This window comes from Sphaerodactylus townsendi, linkage group LG15, assembly GCF_021028975.2.
Source record: "Sphaerodactylus townsendi isolate TG3544 linkage group LG15, MPM_Stown_v2.3, whole genome shotgun sequence".
Lineage (NCBI taxonomy): Eukaryota > Metazoa > Chordata > Lepidosauria > Squamata > Sphaerodactylidae > Sphaerodactylus > Sphaerodactylus townsendi.
Window position 1 is genome coordinate 505,715 of NC_059439.1, and position 12,276 is coordinate 517,990.

At 59.7% G+C, this 12,276-nt stretch overlaps 1 protein-coding gene across 1 annotated transcript in view; it reads right to left on the bottom strand.

Moving 5' to 3' along the window:
• Positions 1 to 11,953, bottom strand: part of ACBD4 (acyl-CoA binding domain containing 4) — a 28,915-nt gene extending 16,962 nt beyond the window's left edge. Inside the window, exons 1-6 of the mRNA XM_048517555.1 lie at positions 11,857 to 11,953; positions 11,358 to 11,418; positions 10,648 to 10,832; positions 6,973 to 7,096; positions 5,775 to 5,859; positions 3,557 to 3,677 (exon numbers count right to left, since the gene is read on the bottom strand). Of these exons, the coding sequence (XP_048373512.1) occupies positions 3,557 to 3,677; positions 5,775 to 5,859; positions 6,973 to 7,096; positions 10,648 to 10,832; positions 11,358 to 11,418; positions 11,857 to 11,953 (673 nt within the window). The remainder of the gene's footprint in view (positions 1 to 3,556; positions 3,678 to 5,774; positions 5,860 to 6,972; positions 7,097 to 10,647; positions 10,833 to 11,357; positions 11,419 to 11,856) is intronic.
• Positions 11,954 to 12,276: the final 323 nt, after the last annotated feature.

Consider the following 12,276-nt stretch of genomic DNA (forward strand, 5'->3'; position numbering starts at 1 on the left):
GGGGGGGGGGGTGGGGGGGGGGGGGGGTGGGGGGGGGGGGGGGTGGGGGGGGGGGGGGGTGGGGGGGGGGGGGGGTGGGGGGGGGGGGGGGTGGGGGGGGGGGGGGGTGGGGGGGGGGGGGGGTGGGGGGGGGGGGGGGTGGGGGGGGGGGGGGGTGGGGGGGGGGGGGGGTGGGGGGGGGGGGGGGTGGGGGGGGGGGGGGGTGGGGGGGGGGGGGGGTGGGGGGGGGGGGGGGTGGGGGGGGGGGGGGGTGGGGGGGGGGGGGGGTGGGGGGGGGGGGGGGTGGGGGGGGGGGGGGGTGGGGGGGGGGGGGGGTGGGGGGGGGGGGGGGTGGGGGGGGGGGGGGGTGGGGGGGGGGGGGGGTGGGGGGGGGGGGGGGTGGGGGGGGGGGGGGGTGGGGGGGGGGGGGGGTGGGGGGGGGGGGGGGTGGGGGGGGGGGGGGGTGGGGGGGGGGGGGGGTGGGGGGGGGGGGGGGTGGGGGGGGGGGGGGGTGGGGGGGGGGGGGGGTGGGGGGGGGGGGGGGTGGGGGGGGGGGGGGGTGGGGGGGGGGGGGGGTGGGGGGGGGGGGGGGTGGGGGGGGGGGGGGGTGGGGGGGGGGGGGGGTGGGGGGGGGGGGGGGTGGGGGGGGGGGGGGGTGGGGGGGGGGGGGGGTGGGGGGGGGGGGGGGTGGGGGGGGGGGGGGGTGGGGGGGGGGGGGGGTGGGGGGGGGGGGGGGTGGGGGGGGGGGGGGGTGGGGGGGGGGGGGGGTGGGGGGGGGGGGGGGTGGGGGGGGGGGGGGGTGGGGGGGGGGGGGGGTGGGGGGGGGGGGGGGTGGGGGGGGGGGGGGGTGGGGGGGGGGGGGGGTGGGGGGGGGGGGGGGTGGGGGGGGGGGGGGGTGGGGGGGGGGGGGGGTGGGGGGGGGGGGGGGTGGGGGGGGGGGGGGGTGGGGGGGGGGGGGGGTGGGGGGGGGGGGGGGTGGGGGGGGGGGGGGGTGGGGGGGGGGGGGGGTGGGGGGGGGGGGGGGTGGGGGGGGGGGGGGGTGGGGGGGGGGGGGGGTGGGGGGGGGGGGGGGTGGGGGGGGGGGGGGGTGGGGGGGGGGGGGGGTGGGGGGGGGGGGGGGTGGGGGGGGGGGGGGGTGGGGGGGGGGGGGGGTGGGGGGGGGGGGGGGTGGGGGGGGGGGGGGGTGGGGGGGGGGGGGGGTGGGGGGGGGGGGGGGTGGGGGGGGGGGGGGGTGGGGGGGGGGGGGGGTGGGGGGGGGGGGGGGTGGGGGGGGGGGGGGGTGGGGGGGGGGGGGGGTGGGGGGGGGGGGGGGTGGGGGGGGGGGGGGGTGGGGGGGGGGGGGGGTGGGGGGGGGGGGGGGTGGGGGGGGGGGGGGGTGGGGGGGGGGGGGGGTGGGGGGGGGGGGGGGTGGGGGGGGGGGGGGGTGGGGGGGGGGGGGGGTGGGGGGGGGGGGGGGTGGGGGGGGGGGGGGGTGGGGGGGGGGGGGGGTGGGGGGGGGGGGGGGTGGGGGGGGGGGGGGGTGGGGGGGGGGGGGGGTGGGGGGGGGGGGGGGTGGGGGGGGGGGGGGGTGGGGGGGGGGGGGGGTGGGGGGGGGGGGGGGTGGGGGGGGGGGGGGGTGGGGGGGGGGGGGGGTGGGGGGGGGGGGGGGTGGGGGGGGGGGGGGGTGGGGGGGGGGGGGGGTGGGGGGGGGGGGGGGTGGGGGGGGGGGGGGGTGGGGGGGGGGGGGGGTGGGGGGGGGGGGGGGTGGGGGGGGGGGGGGGTGGGGGGGGGGGGGGGTGGGGGGGGGGGGGGGTGGGGGGGGGGGGGGGTGGGGGGGGGGGGGGGTGGGGGGGGGGGGGGGTGGGGGGGGGGGGGGGTGGGGGGGGGGGGGGGTGGGGGGGGGGGGGGGTGGGGGGGGGGGGGGGTGGGGGGGGGGGGGGGTGGGGGGGGGGGGGGGTGGGGGGGGGGGGGGGTGGGGGGGGGGGGGGGTGGGGGGGGGGGGGGGTGGGGGGGGGGGGGGGTGGGGGGGGGGGGGGGTGGGGGGGGGGGGGGGTGGGGGGGGGGGGGGGTGGGGGGGGGGGGGGGTGGGGGGGGGGGGGGGTGGGGGGGGGGGGGGGTGGGGGGGGGGGGGGGTGGGGGGGGGGGGGGGTGGGGGGGGGGGGGGGTGGGGGGGGGGGGGGGTGGGGGGGGGGGGGGGTGGGGGGGGGGGGGGGTGGGGGGGGGGGGGGGTGGGGGGGGGGGGGGGTGGGGGGGGGGGGGGGTGGGGGGGGGGGGGGGTGGGGGGGGGGGGGGGTGGGGGGGGGGGGGGGTGGGGGGGGGGGGGGGTGGGGGGGGGGGGGGGTGGGGGGGGGGGGGGGTGGGGGGGGGGGGGGGTGGGGGGGGGGGGGGGTGGGGGGGGGGGGGGGTGGGGGGGGGGGGGGGTGGGGGGGGGGGGGGGTGGGGATCTCCAGATGTTCATGGACTACCATTCCCATCAGCCCCTGCCACCATGGCCAACTGGCTGATGGAAATTGTAGTCCATGAACATCTGGAGAGCCGCAGGTTGCAGACCCCTGATCCAGAGGGATTCAGAGTTGGCTGAGCGGAGCAGTAGAAGACAACACAGCGTGTTGGATCAAGACCATTCTGGCAATTTCTGCCACTCCCCGCTTCCTCCTGCAGCCCCCCCCCCCCTTTGTCCTTTCTCACGGCCCCTCCTCTCTCAGGAGCAGCGTTTTATGGAGATAAAGTTGCCAGTTTTGGGTTGGCAAATACCTGGATCTTTGGGGAGCGGAGCCAGAGGTGGGCGGGTTGTGGGAGAGGAAGGACTTCGTTCATTGGGAGTCCAAAGTGGCCGTCTTCTCCAAATGAACCACCTGGAGATCATTTGTCATCCCAGGAGATCTCCAGCCAGAACCTGGAGGTTGGCAACTTTGTGTTGGGGTCAGGGGGTTGCAGTGGGAGGGAGAAGCAAGGAAGTTCCATCACGCTGAGGGAACATGTAGTCAGTCCAGTAGAGACAGGTCTCAGAGCCAATCTGACTTCTAACTGAAAACCAAATCAAATGTTGATCTTTGTCCAACCAAGTACCATGAACTTCAGCATACCGTGTTTCCCCAAAAATAAGACAGTGTCTTATATTAATTTTTGCTCCCAAAAATGCGCTATGTCTTATTTTCAGGGGATGTCTTATTTTTCTGCTCCACAACTGCATGCTCTGGTGTTCTGTTTGTCGGGCATGCTTCCAAACAAAAACTTGGCTACGTCTTACATTCGGGGGATGCCTTATATTTTGCACTTCAGCAAAACCTCTACCATGTCTTATTTTCAGGGGATGTCTTATATTCGGGGAAACAGGGTAATATTTTGAGGGGATCAGAGGGGATACCAGCAGTGGTGGGATTCAGCCGGTTCGCACCACTTCAGCAGAACCGGCTGTTAAAATGGTGCTTGTCTATAACCAGAACCAGTTGATGAATAATTTGAATCCCACCACTGGATACCAGGGAGAAAGCTGGTTGGATCCAACCCACCGTGCTCTGCTAACTTCATTGCCACAGCTGCAGAAATTCCCCCCAAACCCTCCCAGTTCCCTTCCATCCACTACAAAGAATCATACCTAATTTCTTCTTGAAGAAAGACTCAGAGGGCCGGGGCATATCATCAATCACCTCATAGAGGGGTTTGAAGTAGTCAAACATGTCCTCCGACGTCTCATCCAGTGGCACAGTGTCAATGACCTGCCAGAAAATCCCAAAAGGGATCTCAGTGGGCTCGAGGCCAGAAAAGGAGGTTCAGAGAAAGATCTCGGGACATCTGGTGTTGCAGCACCGTTGAAGCAAAAAGGCCCCGGACCAGAGCTGTTCCCTAAGAGCCCCGTGTGAGCTACACCGATTTTTGTACTGGAAGTGCCCTGACTGAGTAACACAGCTGATGGAAGGCATTAGTAGCTGCAGGAGTGAGACCACCCGTTTCTGGCATCATCAATGACAGACTTTGCACGAGGTGTCTGATGGGGGCAAATGTCCATTGCAGCAAGATTTCTTGTACGGATTTATTTCCTCGAGTTCCGCTTTCACTTTCCATTCTCTCCATAGCTAGCGAGACCATTTCTGATGCGACTTTTAATTTGCTTCGCCACCAGAACGGGCACATTTTCCAGTGAGCACGGCTTTGCCCTGGACATGTTCCCTCCACCCACAGCCAGCCTACCTGGCTCCACCCTTCCCCCGTCCAGGCCTTCCCCCTCACCCCATGTTGCCGGCTCCTTCTCTAAATGCTCATAATAACAGATAATTGCCTTTTCCACAGAACAGTACAAGCAGGGTCTCTTTGTGTCCCCATCCCACCCCTCCTTGCTCTGCTTCCCCCCTCCCCGCCCCGATGATCAGGAGGGCTTTTTACAACTTTATTTCAAACATGCCTATATTTTGAAATAATTTTCCAGGCTTCAGCAGTGGCAGGAAGTGAGAGAGAGAGAGAGAGAGAGAGAGGGAGGGTAAGGAAGGGAGATCTAGCACATGGTCCCCTTCTTCAGCAGTGTGTGATCCAGGGAATGGCTTTTGGGGGGTGGGGGTGGTTATGTTGGGGTTACAATATTGTGGGGGTTATAATATGTGGGGGGTTACAATATTGATATACCTGCTATCCCAGGTATATTGATAGAAATGCACTTTAAAGTGCTTTATCAAAGACCCCTATCTTGCAACTACAGGTGTGATGAGATCTGTGTCTTAAAGGGGAGTTGATGGAGAGGAGTTAAGAGAACCAGGAAAAGCTGCAGGGCCCTGCTGAGGCCAGCAAGATAGCTGGGGGGGGGGGGGGAGAGAATGGCTCCTCGCGTGTAAACAGAGAAAAACAAGGAGACCACACTACAGCTTCATTGTGTAGCTAAGAGCCCTGAAGTAAGCGTTCCGTGCATAATGGGCCCATGTGTCCCATGTCGAAGCCTGCTACTCAGGGTTTTTCTTCTTTTCTTCCATAGTTAGCCAGTTCCAGAATGAGGTACTTTTCAGTATCAGACAAGTGGGGCAGGAAGAGAAGTTATGCTAAAAATGGGTAGGGAATTGGTCAGGAAGACCCGAAGGACAGCAGTCAAGATTCCATAAGGGCTACTGGTCTTGCAGAAAGCTCTCTGAACAGTGAGGCCGTTTGTGGGTGCTGTCTGGCATTCACCCTGGTGCAAAGCCGGTTTAAAAAAATCCTTCAGCATTTTAGGACTGTACTCCAAGTTCCAGAAAGAGGCCACTGCCCTAAGAAAAGAACACTGCTCTTCAGCTAGAGCTGAAACCTACTCTGGGGAGCTGTGTGAACTCTTGCACCAGGCCTTTCACCACTAATGTGCTTGCACCAGCATGTATGTTTATACTTTCTCAATTTGGATCTCTCTACAACATTCCAATCAGTTATGTCTACTGTTCACATTGGGACTGTTGTCTTTACAAAGGAACAAAACAGGGTTTAAAATACTGGGCTTGCCAATACTGGTGACAAGAAATAACACTGAGAAATAACAATAACATAAATTGTTATTGGAATGTCATAAGGTTCAGAATGGATGCAAAGTGTCGTTTCAGTTCTCCCGCAGTGGCAAGCTTCATCCTTGGAGAGTGGAGGGCCTCGGGCCCTGGCCCATATCCATTCCTGACAGCCAAGCCTTGAGGTTTCCCTCTCAGCCACCTCTTCCTCCTCCTCCTCCTGCTCCTGGCAAGGGCTTCTCTAATGCAGGGCTCAGTGTTGTGGCCTGCCCTCAGCCACATTTTTAGCTTCCCTGCCAACCCAGCCAGGCAACCCCACAAACTAAGCCTAGTTGAGGAGGGGGGATTACCATTTCCTACCTTCTGGGCTGACTTCTTCATCTCCCGGATGTAGGCAACCATTGCTTCCTTTTTGGTCATCTTCCCCAATCGATTCCATGCATCCCTGCCAAAACCCCAAATAATACCAGTTACTTAGGAGTCACTGTTTAAGTTTTGGAGAAGGGGCCAGAGGGAAACGCAGCTTGAAGGGCATGCCCACTGAACTGGAAATTCTCCCCACAATCTTTCAGTCATGAAGAAGAAGAAGAAGAAGAGGAAGAGGAAGAGGAAGAGGAAGAGGAAGAGGAGGAGGAGGAGGAGGAGGAGGAGGAGTTTGGATTTATATCCCCCCTTTCTCTCCTGCAGGAGACTCAAAGGGGCTGACAAACTCCTTGCCCTTCCCCCTTCACAACAAACACCCTGTGAGATAGGCGGGGTTGAGAGAGCTCCGAAAAGCTGTGACTAGCCCAAGGTCACCCAGCTGGCGTGTATGGGAGTGCACAGGCTGATCTGAATTCCCCAGATAAGCACAAGTGGCAGAGCGGGGAATCAAACCCAGTTCCTCCAGATTAGAGTACACCTGCTCTTAACCACTATGCCACTGCTGCTCCTGTACCATTCAGTGGCGAGATAATAGAAGTGTGGATGCGTTTTCTTTCTTTACTAATTTAAACTTCTTATAGAAGAAGAAGAGTTTGGATTTATATCCTCCCTTTCTCTCCTGCAGGAGACTCAAAGGGGCTTACAATCTCCTTGCCCTTCCCCCCTCACAACAAACACCCTGTGAGTTAGGTGGGGCTGAGAGAGCTCCGAGAAGCTGTGACTAGCCCCAGGTCACCCAGTTGGCGTGTGTGGGAGTGTACAGGCTAATCTGAATTCCCCAGATAAGTCTCCACAGCTCAGGTGGCAGAGCGGGGAATCAAACCTGGTTCCTCCAGATTAGATACACGAGCTCTTAACCTCCTATGCCACTGCTGCTCCTTATAGGCCACTGTTTCAAATATTCAACAAGAAAAAAATCATAACAAACCAAGAAGTGAATGAATGCCTACTTTTCTTTTAAGTGGTACACCTTGAAAGACGACAGCTGGACACAGAATCCTCCTTGTCTTTTCCGCCAGTCTTTTCAAAGCTTCAGGGTTTTTGCAAGAGGAACCTGCACCTAATTCCTGAATATATGACCCAGGACTGGGTGCAAACCTTCCCCTGAGAGACGTCCGCACTCGGCCTTCCTTACCATTTATACCTGCCAATGGGGTCCCAAAACCCTGGTCGAGGGATCTGGCACTGACCCATAGTAGCTTGCTTGTAGTAACTGTAGAATCGCAACATTTCTTCATAGGACGGGCGATATGATGAACCTACAGGAAGAAGAGCAGGCAGCCAACTGGGAGAAATGTTTGTACTTCCTGGTCGTCAGTATCATATCACTAAAACCCCACGGCAATCAGATGCCACGTATTTTCCCAGTCCTATTAAACCTTGGGAGGCAAAAGTAGATCCCAATCTGTTGGGTAGATCTGGCATATCCTCTGAGTGCCATTATCAGTTACTTCAGAGAAATCATCAGTGAAGCAAGCCTTTATTGGCATAGACAACAGTACAACAATAATAAAAAACGGATTAAAAAGCATATACAATACAGGTCGAAGGAAATCTACTGGCGTTTAGTAATTTCCAGGAGAAAGTCTGCCACTATCACACAGAGAGAAGGATCAGGGTTGTCCGACAAGTAGTGTAATCTAAATAAATCGGGGAGATCAGGTAAATGTAAAGGAGTAAGATTCACATACTTGGATCTGATTTCCTTGAATCTGAGACAGTGTAGTAATTGGTGGGCCAGAGATTCAACTGAGCCATCGTTACACGTGCACAATCTTTTAGCCTTTTCTTGCTTATTAAATCTACCATGTAACGAGGCAGAAGGCATAACATTAAACCTGGCGAGCATTATGGCTTCTCGGCCTTTTGGCTAAGATCAAGTGTAGTATCTTCAGAGAAATCGCACAAGGAAGAGGCTAGCTGGAAAAGAACGGATGCTGAATGAAGTCGCTTTCCACCTGCAGTGCCATGAGAGGTAAAGTTCCCTGCATTTTAACAGTGTGAATTTTTCAGTACAGATTCCTCTGGCTGTGTTGTAGGTGTTTATTCATGTATACCCTTCCTTTCTTCTCAATGGCATCCCCTAATGGCTTACATCAGGGGTGTCAAACATGTGTCCGGGGGGTGGGGGGAGTGGGGCTGGATCTGGCCACTTGAGGGGACTTATCAGGCTCATGAACCCGCTGATGTAACGCCCCTTTATTCCTGACCTGGCCGAGCAAGCCCACCCCATCAATCCAGGTGTCTCCCAATACCATTCTGGAGTCAACTGAGGCAGCCACCACCTGCCCTCCCGCCCCCGGCCCCAGCCTGACCAACTCACGTCTACGTCATAGAATCATAGGTGGATTCCGCATGGCCCAAAAACAGCGGCGTGAAAACGCTGTAAATCCTTTTACACTGTTTTAAACCATTTTCACACCACTGTTTTTGGCCCATGTGTAGGCTGACCAGACGTCCCATTTTTGGCGGGACAGTTCTGCCTTCAAACAATTTGTCCCGCATCCCGCGGGTTATTTCAATTGTCCCGATTTTTGGAAGGCTGCCGCACCGCCTTCTGGGGCGCAAGGCAGTGCGGCAGCCTCCCGCGCGCGTGGCCGCAGGAGCGCACTGTTTTCTGGGTGGGAAACGGCAGCGCCCCAGAAGGCAGTGCGCTCCTGCGGCTGCGCACGCGGCCGCCTACCCCCCCCCATCCCGGTTCACAAAGGTGACCATCTGGTCACCTTGCCCATGTGGAATCCGCCATAGAGTTGGAAGAGACCCCGAGGGCCATCCAGTTCACCCCGCCTGCCAGGTAGGAACACACAAGCAAAGCGGCCCTGACAGAGAGCCGTCCAGCCTCTGTTTAAAAACCTCCACAGCAGGTGACTCCACCACTCTTCTCTGCCACTAATATCCGGGCCTTGTAACAGTTCAACACCCCCATGTATGCCATTCTCCTGTCCTCCATTTTATCCTCACAAAACACCCCTAAGAGGTAGGTTAGGCTAAGAGAAATTGAAATAGTTAAATTGGTTCTGGTGGGTTTTCGGGGCCGCGTGGCCGTGGTCTGGTGGAGCTTGTTCCTAACGTTTCACCTGCATCTGTGGCTGGCCTCTTCAGACGTGTATCGCAGAGGGAAGTCTGTTACACACTGTGTCCAGACTTCCCTCTGTGATACACCTCTGTGTAACAGACTTCCCTCTGCGATATAAAACCCACCACAACCAGATGAATCCGGCCGTGAAAGCCTTCGAAATTCCTTGGCTCCATCATCAGCCCAGAAATCAGGAGGAGATTGAGACTGGGCAGGGCAGCCACAAAGGAGTTAGGAAAGATGCGTACATGTAAGGCTAAGATCAATCTAATTAATGTCATAATATTCCCTATTGCTACATACAGGTGCAAAAGCTGAACAATAGTCAAGACAACTGCATTGGTACGATGGGGGAGGGCGCGTCCATTTTCATTTCTGCCCCTTTTTCCTTTTCCCTTTCTTCCTTCCCTCCTTCTTTACTCGTTTCTAATTTCCTCTCTCATCCATTTCGTCTTCCAACCCCAACTGTACATATATCATCTGAGGCTACTGAATTCAGACGAGACCGGAGTGAACCGGCCACATTTTCGGAGCTAGATTTTAAGCTTACATTTTAAAATATAAATTCAAATTTATATTGTATTCAGTGCGATGTTCTATACAAGTTGGAAACCGCCTTGAGCCCAAAACGGGAAGGGCGATATAGAAATTGCATAATAAAGAAATAATAAACAACTACGGAAGCAGGCTGGAAGAAAGCAGATTCCGTTGAAATGTGGTGTGGGGTGAGAGTTTTGCAGATGCTGTGAACCACCAAAAAGACCCATAAAAGACCACAGAGAGAAATTTTTCTCTCTTTCTCACAATACTAGAACCAGGGGGCATCCATTGAAAATGCTGGGGGGAAGAATTAGGACTAATCAAAGGAAACACTTCTTCACACAACGTGTGATTGGTGTTTGGAATCTGCTGCCACAGGAGGTGGTGATGGCCACTAACCTGGATAGCTTTAAAAGGGGCTTGGACAGATTGATGGAGGAGAAGTCGATCTATGGCTACCAATCTTGATCCTCCTTGTTCTCTGATTGCAAAGGCCTTAGCAAACCAGGTGCTCGGGAGCAGCAGCAGCAGAAGGCCATTGCTTTCACATCCTGTATGGGAGCTCCCAAAGGCACCTGGTGGGCCACTGCGAGTAGCAGAGTGCTGGACTAGATGGACCCCGGTCTGACCCAGCTGGCTCATTCTTATGTTCCAGGCCAAATGAAGCCTGAATCGTCCCTAGAAGTTAAAACGACCAAATCACAGCTACCGCATTTTGGTCACATTCTGAGAAGAGTCACCGGAAAAGACAATAAGGCTAGGAAAAGTCAGAGGCAGAAGAAAAAGAGGAAGCCCCAACGTGTGATGGGTTGACTCAATCCAGGGCAGGGCTGTTCACAAGAGGACGTTTTGGAGGCAATTAATTCATTCGTCAGCAGCAACTTTTTGGCACTTAACAACACACACATACACAGAGCCCTTGCAAGCTTCCGTGGCGGAGTGGAAGATTCGAACTCGGGTCTCCCGGATCCTGATCCAACCCTCTAACCATTACACAGATCCACGAAGGAATTGTGCCTGCCTAAAATCAGAATATTTGGCACAGGGGTCTGCTGCAGGAGAGTCAGGAGAAGATGTCTAGTCCTTCTGGATGTGCAGACAAGTCGAGGGAGCCTGGCCTTGCTCTCAGCCCTGGGGGGCTCCCGGGGTCAGCCAGGCAGGCGTCTGGGGGCTTCCCGGAGTGAATTCTCTCACCTTTCCTGGGCAGCCCTTGGATGCACCTGACGGCCGCCTCGAACTGCTTCTGGTAGTCTGGCTCCTCCACCTCCATTCCCACGGGTGTCAAGACTGGGCAGCGAAGGAAGAAGCGCGGCCGTGAATGAAGCACCAGTCCGGCCAGGGAGGGGCTGGATTCCAGCTGTTCATGAGATCCGAGAGTGCTGGGGGGGGGGGGGAGAAGATGAGGATGCTACTCAAACAGCTCTGCACCCCAATGGAAGCTGGGACTGACGCCTTCCCCAGACTGGGGGCCACCCCCGGTTCTCTGCTCCACAGCTCGGCTTTAGTGGTTTCAATGCTGTCCCCTCCAGAGCTGCTGCAGGGGTAGCCAGCGCTCTAGTAGCCGCTGCCCCAAGGCTGCCCCCTTGCACCCAGCCGGCAGGGTTTCTCCTCCCCCCCCCCCCCCATCTCCGGGGCCAGTCCACCCCACGCCTCCTGCAAGCCGGGCGGCCCCCCCCCCTCTTGCCCAGTGACCACCCGCCTGCCACCCTTGACCCCCATTCACGAGCCCCCCCCCCCCGCACCTTCATGCGTCGCGCTCTGCAAGCCTTCCTGGGGGCTCCCCCCCCCCAGGCTCAGCAGCTACCTTTGCCCTCCCTCCTCCCTCCTCCCTCCCTCCCGCCGCGCGCGCGCGCCCGCCCGCCCGCACCCGCACGAGCCCCTCTGCCCTCCTCGGCCCCGCTCACCTGGCGCCCCCCCCCCACTCCGGGCAGCAGCAGCAGCAGCAGCAGCGGCTCTCCTTCCTCCTCCTCCTCCGCTCTGCGATCTTCGCCCCCCCCCCCCGCCCTTCTGCTCCTCCTGAGCGCCTCCCGCAGCCGGCCCCCCTCGCCTCAGCCAACCACCGGCCGGCTTCCTGCGCCACGCCCCGCGCGTCGGCCAATCGGCGCCCGGCACCCATCCCGCAGTGATCGGGAGAGCCCACCCCCTCCCCGCCCCCCTCCCGGGACCACGCCCCCCTGAGCCTGCCTTGCTTACAACGTCCTTTGCCGCCGCCGTTATAACGATCATTATAACAGCCATTGACATCTACAGCAGTAGATTACCTACAGTAATGATTGTTATACCGATCGTTATACCGATCGCTATACCGATCGCTATAACGATCGGTATAACTATTGGTATAACTGTCATTGCTGTAGATTGCTGTATTACCTACACTAATGACTGTTATACCGATCGTTATACCGATCGTTATAGCGATCGGTATAGTGATCGGTATAACAGTCATTACTGTGTGTATGACGGCAATTGCAATCGGTATAACGATCGGTATAACAGTCATTGCCGTGGATCGTTATACCGATCGCTATATCGATCGTTATAACGGTCATTGCTGTAGGTATAACGCCATTTCCATCTTTATAACGGCAAAGGACGTTCTAACGAGGGGGGGTCAGGGTGGCGCGCGGGGGGGGGTCGGCTCTCCCGAGCACTGTGGGTCAGGTTATGCTCAGCTGCTGCAGCCGATCAGGACAGGGGTCCGGGGGAGCCAGGCGGGGGGGGGGGGGGGGGGGGGGGGGGGGGGGGAAGCAGCGCGTCGTCCGTCCCCGAGTCCACCCCCCGAAGCAGCAGCAGCAGCAACAGCCCTGTTCTCCGGGGCGGGGC